The sequence below is a fragment of the Stegostoma tigrinum genome, chromosome 18 (genome assembly GCF_030684315.1).
Source record: "Stegostoma tigrinum isolate sSteTig4 chromosome 18, sSteTig4.hap1, whole genome shotgun sequence".
NCBI classification, from domain to species: Eukaryota; Metazoa; Chordata; class Chondrichthyes; order Orectolobiformes; family Stegostomatidae; genus Stegostoma; species Stegostoma tigrinum.
Window position 1 is genome coordinate 60,877,885 of NC_081371.1, and position 13,301 is coordinate 60,891,185.

The 13,301-nt window shown below is 40.5% G+C and overlaps 1 protein-coding gene across 8 annotated transcripts in view; it reads left to right on the plus strand.

The window, feature by feature from the left end:
* ppp1r12a (protein phosphatase 1, regulatory subunit 12A) overlaps nucleotides 1-13,301 on the plus strand; it is a 193,120-nt gene that overhangs the window by 147,368 nt on the left and 32,451 nt on the right. For all 8 annotated transcript variants that reach the window (XM_059652591.1, XM_059652593.1, XM_059652592.1 and 5 more), the window contains 3 exons: nucleotides 4,669-4,759; nucleotides 5,449-5,631; nucleotides 10,876-11,038. In XM_059652591.1, the coding sequence (XP_059508574.1) occupies nucleotides 4,669-4,759; nucleotides 5,449-5,631; nucleotides 10,876-11,038 (437 nt within the window). The remainder of the gene's footprint in view (nucleotides 1-4,668; nucleotides 4,760-5,448; nucleotides 5,632-10,875; nucleotides 11,039-13,301) is intronic.

Consider the following 13,301-nt stretch of genomic DNA (forward strand, 5'->3'; position numbering starts at 1 on the left):
AGCCGTAAGATTAGTGTTCCATATATGGAACTCTCAAATTTCAAAAGACAATCAAAAGAATGGAGGAAGATGAAATCAAGTAAGTTTTGGATGTGCATATGTACAGGGACTTGCAAGATGGTCTTGAGGTAAGATGGAAATAAGTCAGGAAGAATCTGTACATGAGAGGAGTTGTTAGCTCAGACTTTAAGAAATGGACAGCTATTGGAAATTATCACCAGTATAATGGGCATGTGACCCGTTCAAGCTTTCTCTGGCATTCAGTAAGATTGGAGCAATAACATGGGTATGTGAGATGAGTTTGGAAAAGTGTGGTAAATAGGAGCACTCTGGAGAAACGAGTAGGTTATGAAGCCATGGACGTGTTGTAAATCTTGAAGCAGATGACTTTGAATAGCTACATTGAAATTTAGCCCTAGACTCTATGTACTTCAGCCTGAGTGAGCAGCACGGGAGGAGAACCAAGTCAAGAACTTTGCTTAGTTTTTACTGGAAGCACGGCAAATGACATCAGTTCTGTTTTAACTGTACCTTAAAATTAGACAGGAAATGGTGCAATGTCAGTTCATAGACTTGAAGGTTTGGGTTAATGATCGAAAGCTCCAAACCACCAGCTGACATCACTGAAGGACTGCTTTGAAAGATGCAGAGGGACCACATTCGAACCTTGTGTCGCGCCTGAAATTAACCAGATAAAGTTGCTCAGGAAGTAGATTGTGATCATGTAACCGAGGAATCACGAGACAGATGGTGGTTGACGGTGCAATACCACTGAGTGGCAATTTAAATTCTTGAGTGAAATTCTGTTGCATGCCCAAACATGGTTGAACAGAGTGACAGAGTGTAGAAAAATGAGACTTTGATCACATCTTTGTGAAATTTAGGCATTAATTTTCTGTACAAAATTCAAACATTTCATTACAAGCACTGTGAAATTTACTTAATGGGACTCATCATTTGACATGCTATATTTATGACGGTATGATTTTCAAAACCCCATTGACTTACTTCAGTGAAGTTAACCCGTTTCAAACATCTTTTTATGTATTGTAATTGCTCCTCACATATCCTCTCTCAAACATAGTTGGAAGGATTGTGAAAAATATATAGGTATTCAAAAGATATAATCAGTAAGAAATCTGTTTTATCATGCTTCTTGATCTTATTTTGTGAAATATTTCTAGTATGTTTTAAGAATATGCATCCATGTTTCCAGGTTAGTTTATTGAAGAAAAAAACAGAATGCTGTATGAACTCAGCAGGAGGTCTGGCAGCATCTGTGGAGAGAGAAATCAAGTTCATGTTTTGAGTTTGATGTGACTCTGAGGAAGTCAAAATGGACCCGAGAAGTTGACACTTTGTCCTTGAGCTCCCAGGCCTTCTGAGTTTCTCATTTTCTGTTTTTATATCAAATTTCCAGCATCCATAGTGTTTTGCTTTTAATTAGCTTGTGTTCGTTCCTGGCAGAGCAGTGCTAAACAGTGGTGACACCTTGTTTAATACTACTAGTTACCCAGAGAAACTGGTGAGCCTTGATCATTGCAGCTTGGGTGTCCTTGTTAATTAGACGCCAAAGGCTAATGCGCAGTGGCAGCAAACAACGAATAAGGCTAATGCTGTGTTAACCTTTCTTGAGTGATGATGAGTGCAAGAGCAGCCAAGTCTTGCTTAGATTGTTTAGAACCTTGATTAGACTGCGTCTTAAGTATTGTACTGTGGTTTTGGTTTCTTTAGCATAAGGCCTTAAGACATAGGAGTGGAAGTAAGACCATTCAGCCCATCGAGTCCACTCTGCCATTTAATCGTGGCTGATGGGCATTTCAACTCCACTTACCCGCGCACTCCCTGTAGCCCTTAATTCCTTGCGAGATCAAGAAATGATCAATCTCTGCCTTGAAGACATTTAACGTCCCGGCCTCCTCTGCGCTCCGTGGCAATGAATTCCACAGGCCCACCACGCTCTGGCTGAAGAAATATGCCCTCATTTCCGTTTTAAATTTACCCCCTCTAATTCTAAGGCTGTGCCCACGGGTCCTAGTCTCCCTGCCTAATGGAAACCACCTCCCAGCATCCACCCTTTCTAAGCCATGCATTATCATCTAAGTTTTTGTTAGATCTCCCCTCAACCTTCGGGTCGCATCATTGTGGTACTGCAGGAGGCCCAGGATGGACATGTCTGAGGAATGGGAAGGGGAGTTGAAATGGTTTGCGACTGGGAGGTGCAGCTGTTTCATGCGAACCGAACATAGGTGTTCCACAAAGTGGTCCCCAAGCCTCCCCTTGGTTTCCCCTATGTAGAGGAGGCCACAACAGGAACAGTGAATGCAACATACCACAGGAGCAGATGTGCAGGTGAACATCTGCTTGATGTGGAAGGTCGTCTTGGGGCCTGGGATGGGGGTGAGGGGGGACATGTAAGGGCAGGTGTAGCATTTCCTGCGGTTGCAGGGATGGGAATGTTTTGTTGCCACAGTGTGAATGCAACAAATATTCACCACTAAAACAAATTGCTCAAAAATTCTCTGCAGGTCTGGCAGCATCTGTGAATAAAAATCAGTTAACATTTTGGCTCTGGTGAAGGGGATGAATGACCAATTGCTGTTCCCGTGTAATTGAATGAGAAGCATTAAGATTGGATTTTAGAAGAATGATCCTGGGGATTAAGGGCTTGTTATGTGAGGAGCAGTTGAGATCTCTAGGTCTGTACTGTAAGGTATTTAGAAGGGTAGGACTGGTCTCATTAAAATTGCAGAATACTGAGAGGTCTTGATAGAGTGGACATGGAAAAGATGTTTCCAACAGGTCGGAGACACTAGGGCCTGAGGATACAGCCTGAGAATTAAGGGATCAACCTTTAGAACTGGGATGAGGAAGAATTTCTTCAGCCAGAGGGTAGTTAATTTGTGGAACTCGTTGCTGCACAAGGCTACGGAGGACAAGTAATTGAGTGCATTTAAGACAGATTGATTAGTAAGGAGGTTAAGAGGAGAAGGCAGGAGAGACATTTCAGCCGTGATCAAATGGCAGAGTGGACTAATTCTGTTCCTGTATCTTATGGTTTTATGGAGTCATTGAGGTCAGATCAGATATGGGGGTGTCATTTCCTTCTCTGAAAGATTTGAGTTAGCTTGGAGTAAAATGAGATTTTCATGGACACAGAAGACTGTAAAGACTTAAATGCTGACATGGGCGGCATCCAGTAGTCATTTGTAAATGCCGTTGATAAGGTAACAGTGGGTAACATTTTTAGACCATTTTGCCTATGCTGTTACATAGAAATTGAGATTTTGCTCCAGTGATCTGAGGAGGACAGCACTGGTCCAAATAAATAGCGTATACGGAACTTGGATACTATTGAGAAAAGGTTGCCTTTGCCTTGTATTGATATGGAATTATTGAGTTAGCCTTTATCAGTTTGAAAGTGAAATTTGTCTACGTCTTGCAGCTTGGAGACAATGATGGCTTTATTATGTGAGAAATTGTGAATGGAACTGAGCATTGTCATTACCAGTGAGTATATTGACTTCTGAGCTTGTGATGGAAACCAGGTAATTCATGAATTTGTTGAAGGTATGTGCCCCCTAGGGCATTGAGGATTTGAGATGACGAGCCTGCCTCCTGAGACTGAACCCCTGCGTTACCAGTCCACTATGCAACCATGTCCTTTGTCCTGTTATCACGTCTCCAAGCTAAGATGCTCACTGTTCTCTAGTAATTGTTCAGTCTAGTGCAGAAAATGCAGCACAATTTGCTCTCTGTCAAGTTTATCTTCAGTTCAGAAAAAATTGCAGAATCAACTCAGTCAGAAATTAAAATTTGATTAATTTTGTGTTTGTAGGCAATTTCGTGTAATTGAAATCAAAATGATTTGAATCTTTTGCTGATAGGCCTATAGCATTGCACAGAATTGAACATTTCTTACTGAAAGTGTTTAGATCACAAGTATAATCATTTGAGTCAGTGCTGTTTTTGTGGGACTAGTTACTTGTATTCAAAACAAGCAAAAGGGTTAAGGGCTGCCCATCTGTTCTCAGATTCCAAGATTGACGTGTAGCATGGGTATAATGTTCTAATATTTACAGCCAATTTTTGTCCTTGTCGCCAGCTGTTATAATGCATGCCAGATATTGCAAGCTTTTCGATTTAATGCTGTGTTTTTTAATTAATTCCTTTTAGAATCCAGTGTGATTTTGTGTACTCTGCTTGCACATTGTGTTGTTGTTGTGCACATGCTAGTGGTGTCTAATACAGGTGACTCTTACAAATCCTTCTTCCAGAATTAACAGTCTGGGCTTGAGTTTAAGGGATTAAATTTGAATCTTGTGTGTTTGTCACTAAAACTTTCAATTTCGTTTGCATTCAAAACTGAGATGTTCACTGTGTGTGTTCAGGTCAGTTATGAATTTTTGAAATAAATGCAAGATCAGTGCTTAACCTTTGAAACTGTTACATTTGCAATAGTTTAAGCAGATATGCATGTGTTCTTTGCTTTTAAAACTGTAAGGAGAAATGAAGTTGAAGGAAATATTTGATTTGTGAATAAACACAAACGTAAACAATCATTAATGAGAATCCACTTGTGCGCAAGTTAGTAAGTAAATGATAAGTTTGTTCAAACAAATTACAAGGCATGCTGTTTCCTGACCCAACTCACTTTTAATTTTCAAGGTCGTATTTAACTCCTGTTCGAGATGAAGAATCTGAGTCACAAAGAAAAGCCAGGTCGCGGCAAGCTAGGCAGTCGAGAAGGTCAACACAGGTAAGTTTTAATCTTCCCTTTCTTCCCTCCTTGGTTCAGAAAAACTTTTTTCTTGGACCGTCCGTCTCCAGTGTTGATGTTGCTTTTGTATGTGGCTGTAAGACCAGGTCAGAGGCTAGGAATTCTGCAGCAATAACTCAACTCTTGACTTCCAAAAGCCTCTGCAATACAACGCAGAAGCCAAGTGTGTGATCAAACCGTTTACACTTGCCTCGTGGTGTGTAGCTCAAGAAACTTGCTAACTTGCAGGACAAGGCGGTCTGTTTGAATGGAATCCCATCCTCAACCTTGATGTTTATCGCCTGTTCCACAGATGCATTATGACTGCAGTGTACCATGTACAAGGTTCACTGTTGTCAGGTGATGACCCTGCTGATAGTAGTTTCTCAGCATCTAGTCCTGAAGTTTTGTAACCCTGTATTAAATCTTTAAACTTTCTTGGCTCCAAGATGAATTCTCCCAATTTCCATAGAAAACTGACGGTCCTTGTTCTGATCAATTTCCTTTGCACCCTCACTAAAGACTTGACATTCTGTCTAAGTGAGGTGATCAGAGATGAACACAGTACTTCAGCTGAGGCCTCAGCAGTATTTTGTAAAAGTAATATTCTTTTGGTTTAGCTACTGTTATGGCATAAGGGATGTATGATGAACCATGATGACTGAATATTGAAAAATACTGTCTTTCAGGGTGTAACACTAACAGACCTACAAGAAGCTGAGAAAACGATTGGGAGAAGTCGTTTAGACCGTCGAACTCGAGAACAGGAAGATAAGGAAAAGGAAAAGCAAGACAGAGAAAAACAAGAGGATAAGAATAGAGTGGAAACTCAAGATGACGAGAGACAAAGGTTTAGTAAAAACACCGAAGAGGTATTTGGTCTTAATGAAAAGAAAATTACATGATTTAGTTAGTAAACACTACTTCAAGAATGCAATGCTTTAATTTTCATTAAATACGTCACACTGACTTTGTGAGAATTCTTTTTGGTTTGGTTGAAGTGATGTGCTGCACGTGCACACAAGTCATAGAATGCCCTTGTAGCTTGGAGGTATGCATGGTCTCCTTCACCTTAACCAGTTCTCGAGGTAGCATTGTTGTACTAGACTGACTATGCTAACTGAAAAGGTGTCCTCTCTTTCAAGTTGGTGTTACACTCCACCATTAAATGTGACACAAATGGCAGAATCTTCTCTCTCTGAATTGCTGGGAAGATATTTGGAAGAGAGTTGGCAAACTGTCAGTGCCAGGGGAAATGCAGAACAATGATTTGTTGATAGACCTAAATGCTGAGCAATTAGTCATAAAGGCCTACGGAAAAGTCTAGCAAAATTTAGCTGTTCAGGATACTCTTCAGGATGGTACAACAATTCTACAGTGCCTTTGTATGGCCTAGATGGAATGAAGTATGTCTGTGATAAGACTTAACCCTGTTGAGCATGACCTTTTCTGCTTTGTATTCTGAACCAATCTGTATTAAATGCAGAAAATTTAAATTTGACTTTAAATTTAGTGCATTTGACTTCATTGCTTAAACCTTTGAATACAGGACTTGGAACGTGCTGTTAAGGTTGAACAGTATATTGGCAAGTCCTCTTCTGGAGTACTCTGTCCAGTTCTGGTCTCACTGTTGTGGGAAGGGTATTATTAAGCAGGAGAGGGTTCCGAATAGATTTACCAGGATGTTTCCAGGTATGGAGGGTTTGAGTTATAAGGAGAGGCTGGATAAGCTGGTATTTGATTAGGAGTTTGAGAGGGATGTCGATGAGGTAAATGACAAATCTCTTTGCCCTCGAGTGGGGTGTTTCAAGACTACCGGGGCATTTTTTTTAAGATGAGAAGAGAGAGATGAAAAAAGAGACAACAGGGCAATTTTTTTTAAAAACAGTGGTTTGAGTGTGGGATAAACTTTCAGAGGAAGTGTTGGATGCAGGTACAGTAATAATGTTTAAAAGACATTTGAATAAATACATGAATAAGAAATGTTTGGATGGATATGGGCCAGGCGCAGGAATGTTGTGCCTGGTTTAGTTTGGGATTATGGTCAGCATAGACTGGTTGGACCAAAAGGTCTGTTACCGTGTTAAGTCGTCCGCTTGAGCTCGTCGTCCACTTGAGCATTACCAACCTGCATCGCACAGACTCTGCAAGACTGACTATTGAAGTCAGTGATCTAAGGCTTGAGGCATTCCAAAATTGAGCTACCTTGGCAGCATCCAAACCAGAGCTGTTAACTATTGATATCAAAGTCAAGACTGGCACAGATGAACCCAGCATTGCCTTTGGCAAGTTTTGAAGATGTTTCTTCAAGCAAAGAAGAATTATTTTCTGAAGAATAGTGAAAGGATGTTTGTCCTTCCCACTTAGGTGTTTGCTTGAAACATGGATTGTAACAAGGCTGCATGGATGCAAACATGCAACATCACTTAGAATGACTGACTTGCTGAGACTGCTTGAGATCCGATAGCAAGGCAAGATTCCTAATAAGGAAGTTCTCTACCTGACTGACACATACCGCGTTGACTGGGTAGACTAAGTGTGAAAGGCGTAGAGGGGATGGAATACTTAAATGCATTCAGGTGAATTTTTTAAGTTATGTGGACAGTCTTGGAAACAGGCAACAGTACTAGATCTAATTTTAGGCAACGAAACCCAGCAAGTGATAAAAATGTCACTAACATTATATTGGTAATCACCACAACTCAATAAGATTATGGAAAGGGACAATAACAAACAGAGCAACTTCTGAATTGGTTGATTTTAGTAAAAGGCAGGATGTGACTGTAGGCTGGAAGCAGCCACTTCTCATCAAAACATATATCAGAACAATAGGATTCATTCAGAAAGAAGAGTGAAAGTGCAGGGCCAATGTACTACCTTGACTGTATAAGGTGGGACCAACAAGTCCAGAGAACCCAAGATAGCAAAGCTCAAGGGATAAACCAGGTTGGATGAGAGAGAAAAGGGCTGACAGGAAGTGCTTAAAACAGCAAAAAAATACTCTCAACTTGTAGAATGGATGCGAGGTTTTCAAAAATAAAAGCAGTGAAAAGGGTGCATGAGAAAACGCAACTGGTTAAAATGAAAGAAAAAATGCAAAGACATTTGATTGTGTATTATTGGCAAAAGGGAAAATAGGGAACCAGTCAGGGTCTGTGACCCCAATTCTCTCACAAATTGGGTTAATCAAATTGACCAAGATAGCCACAAGGAAAAATATTGTGGAACTGCTCAGGCTATTTTGGACCTAATATTGCGTAATTAGGTTGCTTTAATAAAGTATTTCAGTGTAAAAGATCCCTTGGAGAACAATGAACACAACATGGCAGAATCCGGCATTTAGTTTGCTTTCTCCCCAAGGTTCTCATTCTCAATGTGCTAAACTTAAATGTTGTTATAAAGCAATGAGAGCTGAGTCAGCTGGACTGGACAAGGGAAGGTATTTGTCAGCTGAGATGCTTGAGGAGTAATGTCATACATTTAAGAAAATAGCTTGTGACTCATAGCAAAGAGATATCCCAATGAGCTGGAAGAATTCTAAATGGGATAAACAAACCATTGTTAATCACCAAAGTTGAGAATAGTATCAGATTTGAAGGCATAAACATGTACAGCGTGGCAGGGATTTTTGAGAAACAAGAGAATTGGTAAAGTTTTAAAAGCAAACAAAAGATCATTCTAAGAGGGGAGAAAATAAACAGTAAACCTGCAAATGATATCTAGACATCCAGCAAGAGTTTCCTTTTAACTTTAAAAGGGAGGAAGAGAGAGCCAAAGTGAATCTAGGTCGCTTAGAGAATGAAACAAGGGAAATCAAAAACTAGTGGAAGAGTTGAATAAATACTTTGTATCTGTCTTCAGAGTAGAAGATATAATAGCATTACAAAATAAAATAATCAAGGTACTGAAAGGTGGGAACTATAAGACTGATAGGTTTCCTAATCTTGACAGTTTGCATTGTATGATTTTTTTCTAAACAAGTAGCTACAGCAAGTTGAAGCCTCTACAGTCAGGTACTGCACTATTTGGTTTAGGGTCCCTTGCTGTTTGTGTTGCACAAAAATAATCTAGACCTGAATGTCAGAGATATGATCAGTGAGTTTGCAGATCTCTAGTGAGGAGGAAAGCCTTACATTTATAGAAGAGCTGGTCAAGTGGACAGAACAGTCGTAAATATTGTTTTGTTGCTGAAAAGCATGAGTTTTCTTTTGTTTTGGGAAGACTAACAACAAGGAAGTAGAAGAACTTGGAGAACTTTGTTCATGTTAATTGATCATTGCACATAGAACATTTCATCAGAGAGAAGGAGGTTGAGAGGTGACTAAATTGAGACATTTCAAATAATCAGAGGGTTAGATAGGGTGGATAGGGAGAGCCATTTTCCTAAGATGGTGACGGCAAGCACAAGGGGGCATAGCTTTAAATTGAGGGGTGAAAGATATAGGACAGATGTCAGAGGTAGTTTCTTTACTCAGAGAGTAGTAAGGGAATGGAACGCTTTGCCTGCAATGGTAGTAGATTCGCCAACTTTAGGTACATTTAAGTCGTCATTGGATAAGCATATGGACGTACATGGAATAGTGTAGGTTAGATGGGCTTCAGATCGGTATGACAGGTTGGCACAACGTCGAGGGCCGAAGGCAATAGTTAGGTCTTGGTTAAGAAGGCCTTTGGGGCACTTGGCTTTCTTAGCCAAGGCATTGCATACAAGAGCCAAGGATGTTATGATGGACTTGTATTGGGTCTCAAGTGCAGTTTTGTACTGGTCACCACACTATTGTTGACAGGGCATTTGTCCTGTAATGTGGGTTCCAGATCTGCACACAGTACTCCAGCTGAACAGTAAACATCAGTGTCGCAAGTTGAGAGTGGCTCTTTGATAATAATACGTCAAGATCCTGGCACAAACAGCACTGTGGTTATCTCTAACACCTAAGGACTGCTGCAGTTTATGAAGCCAGTGTTTGTGTTCTTGAGGGCAGTTAGGGATGAACAATAAATATTGGCCTACCCAGCAATGACTGCATTTGTGGAACAAAATAGAGATTTTCAAAAGAAATGCCTAACAGGCAACAGATTTACTTTTCTGGAAGTTTTTCTGATTAGTCATATTTGAACACATTGCATTTGAAGCTTAATTTGTTGAATTCTTGTTCTTACATGGTATTATTTAATTATAAATGACTTGCATTTTCTAGAGAGTTTTATGCTGAAGACCAGCACTAGAGCTGAGCTTTATATATTGTTTTCAACAGTTCTTTGTCAAGACATGCAAGCAAACTCAGTACTTGATGATGCGTCTCATTCAACTAATTTGCCGTGAAATTCTTCGAGAACTCGATGCCTTGCTCAGTGTCTTTAGAATCTTCATGCTGTGCAATATGTGGACAAAGCACTTACTGATGAGCTTACAGTTGCTTTTGGTTTCTTTAAATGGTGCCATGTAACCCAATAGTCCCCAAAATTAACAACGAGTAAAAGGATTAATGATATCTATGAATGAAGTATCATTTTGTGCATTCCACCCAGTGAAGGTGTACTCCAGCTAGTCAAAAGATTTGTGGGCCCTGATTGTTGTCAGTGTGTTTTTATCTAGATTTTAGTTGTGCATCAAGTCTTTGGCAGCTCAACTGAACTGTTTTACATGACCATCTTTCCTCCTTGCATCCTACCTGCTGTACTGAAGAAAAGAGACTGCCTAGTTTCTAGGCTGGGTGTCACGATTGAAATTTCACCATCCTTTTAAGCTTCAGGCCCTTTTAGGGTGTTGGGAATTGCTGATTCTTTTTAATTACCATTTAAAATGATTTGATGCAGAAGAGTTCAGACTTTATTGGATGTTGGTTTAGGACAACGCATGCAGCTTACCTTTAAAAACAACTTGCAATCACCTACTCTGTGTGAAGCAAACTATTTCTCTGCAAACCGCGCTAGGTAGATACTCTGCCTGAATGTTGCAGACAGTTTCCCAATGAAAGGTGCTAAGGAGGGTGAATAATTCATTGGTAATTTGTTGAAAGCTCGTTACCTTTATTTTAAAAAAAATTGTAAATGTTTTTGGTGCGAGTTTCAACATTCTTAGCGTTGTTGTAAACGTTCCCAATTTTCTTTCAAAGCCTTATCAACGCATGAGGTCAAGCACCACGACAGCTTCAACTGCCACTATCTCTGCCTTCAATAATTCGTATGTTGCATCCCACCAAAATCGACCGAACAGCCTTATCGGCATTACGTCTGCTTACACTCAGTACAACCGAGGCTCTGGAGAAGTGGATAAAGGTAAAGTTGTGATGTTTGTGCAAGATCTTTGGGCATGAACTAATTTGAAGTCTGTGACTCAATACTTGCTACACTTGTGTGTTTCAAAATCAAATGATAGGACATAGAACATTACAGCACAGTACAGGCCCTTTGGCCCTCGATGTTGTGCCGACCTGTCATACCGATCTCAAGCCCATCTAACCTACACTATTCCATGTACGTCCATATGCTTGTCCAATGACGACTTAAATGTACTTAAAGTTGGCGAATCTACTACCGTTGCAGGCAAAGCGTTCCATTCCCTTACTACTCTCTGAGTAAAGAAACTACCTCTGACATCTGTCCTATATCTTTCATCCCTCAATTTAAAGCTATGCCCCTTCGTGCTCGCCGTCACCATCCTAGGAAAACGGCTCTCCCTATCCACCCTATTTAACCCTCTGATTATTTTATACGTTTCAGATAAGTCACGTCTCAACCACCTTCTCTCTAATGAAAACAGCCTCAAGTCCCTCAGCCTTTCCTCGTTAAGACTTTCCCTCCATACCAGGCAACATCCTAGTAAATCTCCTCTGCACCCTTTGCAAAGCTTCCACATCCTTCTTATAATGCAGTGACCAGAACTGTACGCAATACTCCAAGTGCGGCTGCACCAGAGTTTTGTACAGCTTCACCATAACCTCTTGGTTCCGGAACTCGATCCCTCTATTAATAAAAGCTAAAACACTGTCTGCCTTCTTAACAACCCTGTCAACCTGGGTGGCAACTTTCAAGGATCTGTGTACATGGACACAGAGATCTCTCTGCTCATCTACACTACTAAGAATTTTACCATTAGCCCAGTACTTTGCCTTCCGGTTACTCCTACCAAAGTGCATCACCTCATACGTGTCCGCATTAAACTCCATTTGCCACCTCTCAGCCCAGCTCTGCAGCTTATCTATGTCTCTCTGCAACCTACAGCATCCTTCGTCACTATCCACAACTCCACCAACCTTAGTGTCGTCTGCAAATTTGCTAACCCATCCTTCTACACCCTCATCCAGGTCATTTATAAAAATGACAAATAGCAGTGGACCCAACACCGAACCCTTGCTGTACACCACTAGTAACTGGTCTCCAGGATGAACACTTCCCATCAACTACCACCCTCTGTCTTCTTTCAGCAAGCCAATTTCCGATCCAACCTGCTATATCTCCCACAATCCAATTCCTCTGCATTTTGTACAATAGCCTACTGTGAGGAACCTTGTCGAGCGCCTTGCTGAAATCCATATACACCACGTCAACCGGTTTACGCTCATCTACCTGTTTGGTCACCTTCCCAAAGAACTCAAGTTTTGTGAGGCACGACCTTCCCTTCACAAAACTGTGCTGACTATCCCGAATCAATTTATTCTTTTCTAGATGATTATAAATCCTATCCCTTATAATCTTTTCCAACACTTGACCAACAACTGAGGTAAGGCTCACTGGTCTATAATTACCAGGGTTGTCTCTACTCCCCTTCTTGAACAGATTGAAATGATTTTGTTTAATTTCTTTTTGAAATTAGTTCCTAGGCATCTTTTATGTATGCTATGCGCATACAGAATCCAGTATATTTGTATACCTTGGCAGAATTTTTTTCTGATCTGTGAAACAATTTTATAGGGAACGTGATCAGATCCAGTACTTTGGCACTCAGTGTACTAAGTCGATAGAATGAATTTTAATAAAAGCTGGTTTACAGTGGATTGTTGACCATTGGACAAAATCATCCTCCAGATAATTCCATAGCACATTTTTAAAAAAAACATTTCCCCTAAATCATCCACCGACATTAGCTGTTAAACAGCTAATATTGGACTTGATCGTTGAGGTGAACTGAACTACCCTCTAGGTGAAACAGCAAGTGCTTGATATTTTCTAATCAACCTGTTCCGAGATTATTACACACCTCTGGAATAGCTGGGTCTTGAACCTGTGCCTCATGGCTCAGACATGGGAACATTATAGTTGCACCATGGAGTCCCTGACAGCGAGCACTAGCCTCTTCATTGTTAGTGTTTTTTTAAATTTTCAGCAGGGAGGCAGTTTAGAAGGGATGAATTGGATGTGCTGTTTTGAGACATCCTGAGGTTATGAAAAGTGTGGAATGAATGCAAGGCCCTGAAGTACGTTGACTTCTGTCATTCTGTAATGTGTGCAGAGTCCTGTGATTGATCAGTTATTTCATATCCAATACAGACATTGCAGATGCCCACTTTCTGGGGAGTAGGAGATGATTTGAGGGAGCAGA